The 8,388-nt window shown below is 34.2% G+C and overlaps 1 protein-coding gene across 1 annotated transcript; it reads right to left on the bottom strand.

The window, feature by feature from the left end:
* Window positions 1-7,672: 7,672 nt before the first annotated feature.
* LOC136795359 (uncharacterized) lies at window positions 7,673-8,086 on the bottom strand. Its single transcript, XM_067045622.1, has one exon. The coding sequence runs from the start codon at window positions 8,084-8,086 to the stop codon at window positions 7,673-7,675; it is 414 nt and encodes a 137-aa protein (XP_066901723.1).
* Between the last annotated feature and the right edge of the window lie 302 nt (window positions 8,087-8,388).

The following is an 8,388-nucleotide window of genomic DNA, read 5'->3' on the forward strand; positions in this document are numbered from 1 at the left end:
GTTTCAGCCATTGCACTTGGATTGTATTATTTTTATTACAAAAAAAGGAAATTAAATATAAATAAATAAGATTAAATATAACACTTATTATAAAAAGTACCAACAAACACCTTTAACCTCCTAACAGCTCTCAGTTGCTACCAGACAAAGAACAATGGTGGAGATGCTACACGAGCGCTCTCACGAACCCCTTTGATCTGTGTCCAAAAAACCGACTCTCAACGGATCGGCAACGAGCCTAGGCCAACCAAGCCAAGCCACCCGTCCACATGCTCGCGTATGTCTGAGTTCGCCATGGCTCGGCCAACATGTAGTGGTGGCCCCTTTAGAAAGTCATATCAGAGGATGCCAACAAGTCGATCGCCCAATTTGGGTTGGTTGTCTATTGATCGCAATGTCTGGGGTGGAATTACAGGTACCATGGACTTTGAAGCGATTGTAGAATACAACTTTCAAGTTATAGTTTCAAACATATTTCATATGGATCAAAAATTATTAATTATCCATGTTATTTTAGTTCCCCTGGATGTGAGTTTTTTGGCCGTTAAAAATAATTAATATTGTTTTTTACGTAGGTAGATAAGCCGTATATCTGTATTTCAGTACGATCTGTACTCAGCGAGCTATTGATAGATTAGCAAAAAGTAAGTCATATTATTCTTTCAAGATACATTTTCCTGGCCCAAAAAGACAAAAACCCGAAAGTGAAATATTGAAATCAAATTATCAGCCATAATGTGCAGCTTTATGACAACTTTTTTTTACATATTTACGAACAAATACAACCAATACATTGCAGTTGATAAAAAATTAATTTGCATTTTAAGTTAGTAAAAATCTATCTTGAAAAAATATCAAAAGTTTGGTCTGGAAATTAATTTTTTTATGAGCCTATATCTCGAAAACTTAATAAGTGATTTAAAAACTAAAAAATATTTTGAACATATATATTACTTATCTAACCATACCTCGCTGAAATACACCCGATACTGACATACAGTGTATAAACGTAGTATGTATTTCATACCCCTTCTTCCCCCTTAGACTACGCTTATGACAAGTCGATCGCGACACACTTATAAGATAAAAAGTAGATCTTATATTAAAAAAAGTTGGCCACCCGTTATGTACCAATGGTTTATTTGTTGTGTTAAGCACATGGAAACTAACTTATCGAAAAATAATATTGAAGGTTCTCTCTTTAAAGAAAATTACTTTTTTGACTAAACAGATTTAGATTTTATACCTAAATCTGCTTAGTCCAAAAACTAATTGAAAAGTTGTAATTTTCCTAAAAGAGAGAACCTTTAATTGCATTTTTCGTAAAGTTATTTTCCATGTACTTAGCACTTTTTTTTTTTACTTTATTTAGTTTATTCAAAACTGTAAAAGTATTTTTACAACCAGCGAATGAGATGTAGAGGGAGAAGAAAAAAAAAATAAAGAAAAAAAAATGTCATGAAGGCATGAAGGTTAAGGTCATCCAATGATGCCTCTCCATTAAAATTGAAATTTAAAAATCAATTTAAGAGGTCCCTATTCCAGCTCCTTCGTAAACGTCGTCTCGTATCTGGTAAGTCTCGTGTTGATAGTCCTTGAATTAGAGGGTTATTGTGTGTTGGATGTGCGTTGTGAAACCGTTTATATAATGATTTAATGGTTGTTTGTACGTAGGGAGTTCGTAAGTCTTTGTGTAAGTTCTTGTTACTGATGTAGGGGGAAGCGCTACTGATCAGTCTTAGTAATTTTGATTGAAACTGTTGCAGTTTCAGTAAGTAAGTTTTTCTGGCATATCTGTAAATTTGTGCACCGTAAGTCCAAATTGGTCTGAGAAGGTAAGTACAAATCTTTAGTTTTTCTGAAAGTGGTAATTTTAATCGTTTATTTAAAAGATGAAATAATAATTGTCGGAAATTTAGCTTTTGTTTTGTTATTTTTATGTGGGGGGTCCATGTAAGTCGTTTATCCAATGTCAATCCAAGGTATTTTACTGTGTCTGTCCGGGTTAAACTTCGCTTGTTTAGAAAAACAGGAGGACATAGACCACGACGGAGAGTAAAAGTTATTTGCATTGATTTCTCAATGTTTATCCCTGTTTTCCATTTGATACACCATTCACGGATGTGAGCTAGGTGTAGTACTTAGCACTACTGTGAAGCAAGCCATCGATATGAAATAACGAACAGCAATCTTGTACAATGTCTTTTTTTAATTGTAATACACAGATTGCCATAATATTCGCATTTACCTGCCAGTATATCATGAAAGCTTGGAAAAGCACGAAGAACTCTCAGTCTCCCCTCTACTATACCACTTCATACCTTCTCCACTTAAAACGTTTAGATTGATTGATCGGGTTTCAAAAAGTTCTCAGTGATACACCAGTATTACCTGAAAAAACGATCAATCCGAACACCCATCTTTAGTCCTATTGTCATTCCGATGGACCATGTAGTGGCCACTTAATAATTTCCTTTCTTTTTATTTTCACTAACCCATACCTGGAATATATAGTAAGGAAAAGTATTGCGATCTTGCAAAATTTCAAATTCGAGTTTTCGACTGAAATAAACCTTTGAAAGTCCCCTGAGTCCAAATAGCCCAAGTCTATATCTATGTTCGTGAGTATGAACAGTCCAGTGAAACTTAAATTACATATTTAATTAAGGCCTACTTTTTCGACATAATCGACCGACCTGAAGTGTCTCTTAATAGAATCAATTTTTCACATATTTTTGCTTTTATAAGAAACGGCTCTGACGATTTTTATTAAATTCAGCATGTCAATAAACATTTAAATGGTCTTTAATATCAAATATGTCTTAACCTCATTGAAATAGTCCGAGAGGACTTCAATGATGAATTTTTAAAAGATCTTCTAAAGTACCCTTAATTTTTTTAATATGAAAAAATAAACAGTTCACGTTGTTAGCTCTAATAAACAATGGATAAATACAAAATACTAAAGAATTTTATGATTAACTAAAGGAGAAATAAAAAACAGACATCCGACTCGTACGGGAAAAACAGAAAGCCTGTTTTTCTTCCTCTAACACTGCATTCTTTCTCGATTGCCTTAGCGAGTTCGTTATCTTTTGTTAATTTGTTGAATTGTTTCATGTATTTTTTATTACCACCTCGAGCAACACTAAAATACGAACTTTATAGCAATAGAAAAATAAATATTTTCTGTTCATAATTTTCGCCTTACCTTGTTTTTAATTTTTTTTTAATAGCCAACTTCAGCACGAGCCCAACAATCTACACAAAACTTGGGGACGTATGTAAGGTGGAAAGTGAAAGTTGTGTGATGCCCATACTGCACCAATTTTTTTTTACTACTAACCATATTAAAAATACAGGTATTTTGTGTATATTATCTTTTGATTCTTTAAAGTGGCACTTCCGGTCGGTCGATTTTAGCGAAAAAGTTACTGTGATACGTAATTTTAGTTTCGCAAGACTTTTCGTTTTTGAGCTATTGCTGTTCACATACACAAGCGCACGCACGCACACAAACACACACACAGAATACTTGCCGAAACTTGATTATTTGGACTCAGGGTACCTCAAAATGTAGATTTCAGTTGAAAACTATTTTAGGCACGATCGCTATATTTTGCCTTACTTTATATTCCATGAACAGGTAAATGAAAGCAAAAACTCGATTATAAAGTATTACTGCTAATAATTATCCTATTTCGGTGGCATTTTTTAAAAACTTCTTTGGTAGTTGTATTACATATAAAATAAACTTTTTGCGTAGTTATCCATAAAATTTATACCTTCTGAGCTATACGCAAATAAAATTTTCTTTTCTCCAAAAAAAATTGTTCCTACCTTTTCTCCAAGGTTTATGCGATATATGAAATTATAAGGAGCTTTAGCTAGAGGGGAAGGAAAGTAAATATCTGTTGTGTCCACTTACCTTGTCACTTTAGCTGCCAATATCAGCAAAGTTGTTTGCTGTATCCTCCTCACTAATGATATTGATCCGATAAATATTTTTCTTTTATTTATTTATTTTTTTATTATTGGATAATTAATCATCATTCAAACGAGCATGTGGAATATTAAGGGAGATAGATTTCGAATTATTTGAAAAAATACCAAATTTAGGAAATTGACAAAATACTATTAAAATATAGTTACCAACTCCAACACCCTGCATCTTGCTTAACTGGTCCGATTTAAACGATTTTTTATCCTAAAAACCAACAACACAATCAAATACCACTGTTATGACTAAAAACGGATTTTTGTTTAGTAAAAACAAAAAATATGCATAAAACGCCAAAATCCTGCAATAATCAACTTTATTATTTGCTTAATTAATTATATTAATCAATATAAAACTTACTTGAGCTAGTTTTAATTAAATAAAGTTTGCGAAATATTCTCTACATTTATCTAAACATACACAAAAAACTAAACTTTAAAACTTTGATTAAAAACCTAAACTAAACTTTTACCCATAATTAAAAGCTATGAGGAATAATTATACGAGGGAAAGTCAATTATTATCTGCGGTATAGTTATAAAATTTTATTGTAATCTATTGAAGTAAATGGGTTAAATAAAAACTAGCAGAGTCGATAAAAGTTGGATATAATTATAAAAAGGCTCATTACACATAACAAATCAATATGAGGGCGTGAGCTTGGTTAATCAACTTAGTCCGTAGCAGCAAGGTAGGTTACAATTACCAGTGTTGCCAGTGTCAACCGAATAAAAAAAACTTTAGACAACACACACAAATCTTTCAATGAATATAACAATCAACAAAACAATTTATCTCAACATAATCAAATAGGAAACTTACAAGTACATCATTTTTCGACATAGTCCCTTAGCTTTTCAGCGCACTTGGTCCATCGTTGTACAAGTTTCATGATGCCCTCATACAAGATGGTTTTGGTTGAGCTGCAAGCCAGGAATGCACCGCTTCTTTCAGTACTTCGTCCGAGGTAAATCGATGGCCCCTTAGTGCCTCTTTGAGTGGTCCAAACAAGTGATAGTCAGAAGAGGCAAGATCGGGACTACATGGAGGATGAGCTAGTACTTCAAAATTGAGTTTCTGGAGCGATTCAGCAGTGTGGGCACCAGTATGGGGACGGGCGTTTACTTCGAATTGCAGGCTTTAGCTTCACAGTAAGCATCTCACTGTAACGTACACTGTTTATTGTTGTGCCCCTTTACTCATAATGTTCCAGTCCTGTACTTTGTGTGTCCCAAAAAAAACGTAAGCATCAGTTTTCCTGCGGACGTTGGGTTTTGAACTTTTTCTTGCACGATGAATTTGGATGTTTCCATTCCATTCTCTTCTTTTACTCTCCGGCTCATAATGATGGATCCATGCTTTGTCACCAGTAGTAATCCTGTCTAAGAAGTTGTCCCGTTCGTTACCATAGCGATCCAAATGTTGTTGGCATGTGTCCAAGCGCGTTTGTTTATGGAACTGTGTTGTTTTGGGACCAATCTTGCACAAACTTTATGAAACCCAAGTCTGTAGTGGATGATTTCGTAGGCAGAACCGCGACTAATTTGCAGACGATGTGCCACTTCGCCAATAGTTACTCATCTTTCTAAGAGCACCATCAATGTTTTCTTCTTTTGTGGCTTTAAACGGTCGTCCGGCTTCTTCATCGTGCGTAACACTTGTGCGACCATTTTTGAATTTTTCAATCCATTCGTAGACACTCCGTTGTGGCAAAACACTGTTCCCGTACTGTACCTAAAGTCTTCGATGAATTTCGGCCCTTATACGCCTTCCGACCACAAAAAACGGATCACTGACCGTTGGTCTTCTTTAATGCAAATAGAAAGCGATAACGAAACTAACCCAGCAGCTTGAAACTTGCATAGACATAACAAATAAACAAAACATCCGCCATCAACTCAAAATGACAATGGTACCAACATAAACAAAAATATAACTAAATTGCGGATAAATATTGACTTAACATCGCATTAAAGATTTTATATTCATGTTATGAAGGGCAGAATTCAATTTTTCAACTTCTTAAATGTACTTCTATTTTTAATTTTAGAAAAATATGCAAAGCCACTATGCAGAAAAGAGTATTTGAAAATTATTCTTCCAAGCTAAATTCTCTTTTTAATTCCCCCTAAAATTTCAAATAGCATACTCTTCCACTAAGCTTTTCAATTGAGTATTTACAGAGGAATATACCATAAAAAAAAATCACTTTTCAAAAAATGAAATTCCATCTAATCACAACAAAGCCAGATGGAAGGGCTAGAGGCGGACTGAGAATTTGATTTAAAAACAAATCACAGAGCATTACTCTACAAGCTTATTCTAGAGAATTTTTTTCATAATTACCTGAAGCCACTGGTTAATAGCATTACAAGAATATTCTTTACCTGTTCTTTTTTATTAGGTTGCATTCAACTCCCGCATATGTTAATAGAAATCAAAAGTATATTTTATAATGGTTTTGGATAAGAGTTTTTAAAACATTGTTGATAAATTAGTGACAATAGTGTAAGATAATTTGTAATTAAAAGTCTTTAAATGGATGAAAATGTAAAAAAAAAAGTTAATTTGACTAAAATTATTGGATCAGGGCAGAATAGCCTGCAATTAATATTTGGATGTGAGGTATGAATTCATAGTAAACATTATCCTTGAGGATACCCTGGTTGGCCGAAACGTTGAGCATTGAAAATATTAATAGTGTTTGAGACTTTAATGGATACAATTTATTTTATTTAAACAAGAAAACAATTATATTTTGTAATAATATGAGGATAAGGACTAAATACATTTTAAAAACAATGCTGGAGCCGGTTATAAGAGGTTTTGATGCACTAAAGTTACCGCCCTGGAAACGTTTATTTTTTCATTCATCAACCATTTTTTCTCGAATAATTTCTTTAAACTGAGGTATAACAAAAAACTACTCAAAAATAGTTTATTAGCTTAAGAGAATGAGAAAGAAAAAAAAGGTTTTTAGAAATTGGTGGACAAAGAAATTTTTAAATTTACTTGTTTATAGGCATGAACCATTAAAATGGATATTAGAAAATAGATATCAAAAATCAAGTTTGAGTATAATGATCATATCAGCTGATATATAGAAGATGTTCAGGGGTGTGGTCAGCAAATAAAAAAAAAAGTGTTTATTTGTGCCGACGTTCCGACCTGAATTTCAGGCCATCATCAGGGCTGGAAGGAATGTATATTATCTATTTTTTGTCGTTTTAGCCCTGATGAAGGCCTGATATTCAGGTTAAAACGTCGGTAGAATAAATAAGTTTTTGTTTATTTGCTGACCGCACCCCTTCTCCACATACCATACATAAAAATGTACAAAAGGCATAGATAAAGTATCTATGCCATAAAGTATCCATACTTTATCTATGCCTTTTGTACATTTTTGTATCTTCTTCTTCTTTTACTGGCACATCAGGCGCCGGAGCTGCCCTTGGCCTGCTCAACGGCCGCCAACCACCTTTCTCTATCTTCTGTGAAGGTAACTGGGATCCTCAGTTGTCGCAGATCCCGCCCCCCTCACAGCATCCCTCCATCGGCCCTTCGGCCTACCACGTTGCCGCACACCATCCGGAACATAACTGCACAGTTTATGAGCCACTCTTTCCTCGCTCATCCTCATTACATGGCCAAGCCATTTAAGCCTCTGTATCCTTATGTACGTGGAGATGCTATATTCCTTATAGAGCCCAAAAAGTTCACAATTTTTCCTTCTTCGCCAATTACCACATTCTCGCATACAGGCCCTAAGATTCTCCTCTGAATTACTCTTTCAAACCTGTCTAGCAGGTTAATGCTTTTATTGCTGAGGGTCCAAGTTTCTTCATCGTATGAGACGATTGGCCTTATCAACGTTTTGTACAGGGTGAACTTGGTGGTACGGCTAACAAGTTTGGTTTTGATTAGCCTTACAATGGAGAAATAAGCTCCATTTCCAGCTGCAATTCTGCTTTTAACTTCTTCTTCTTTATCCTGGTTCTCATTGATAATAGAGCTAAGGTAAAAAAAACTTCTTACCTCTTCGAAATTATAGGGGCCCATTACAAGGCGACTCTGCCTCTGGTCCATACATATCTATGTAAATATTTATGGATGTAACATATTTTTGCATAGTCTCTTACTTTTAATACACTATCATAAATAATATTTTGATTTTTATCTAGATCTTTAAACAACATTTCTCGTTCTTTTTTTGTATGCCAACATTAAAGTATATGAAAGGAATATGGTCCGGGTGCGGTCAAGAAAAACTCAAATAGTAGAAATATACTAATTTAATGAGCCAACGTTTCGCCCCACGTTGCAGGGCTTCTTCAGGGCTATTTTGACGGCAGTCAAAACTAAAAATGAAAATAAAAAAAACTAAAAAA

Source organism: Halyomorpha halys, unplaced genomic scaffold (genome assembly GCF_000696795.3).
Source record: "Halyomorpha halys isolate HHAL.00 unplaced genomic scaffold, Hhal_1.1 Scaffold25.1, whole genome shotgun sequence".
NCBI lineage: Eukaryota > Metazoa > Arthropoda > Insecta > Hemiptera > Pentatomidae > Halyomorpha > Halyomorpha halys.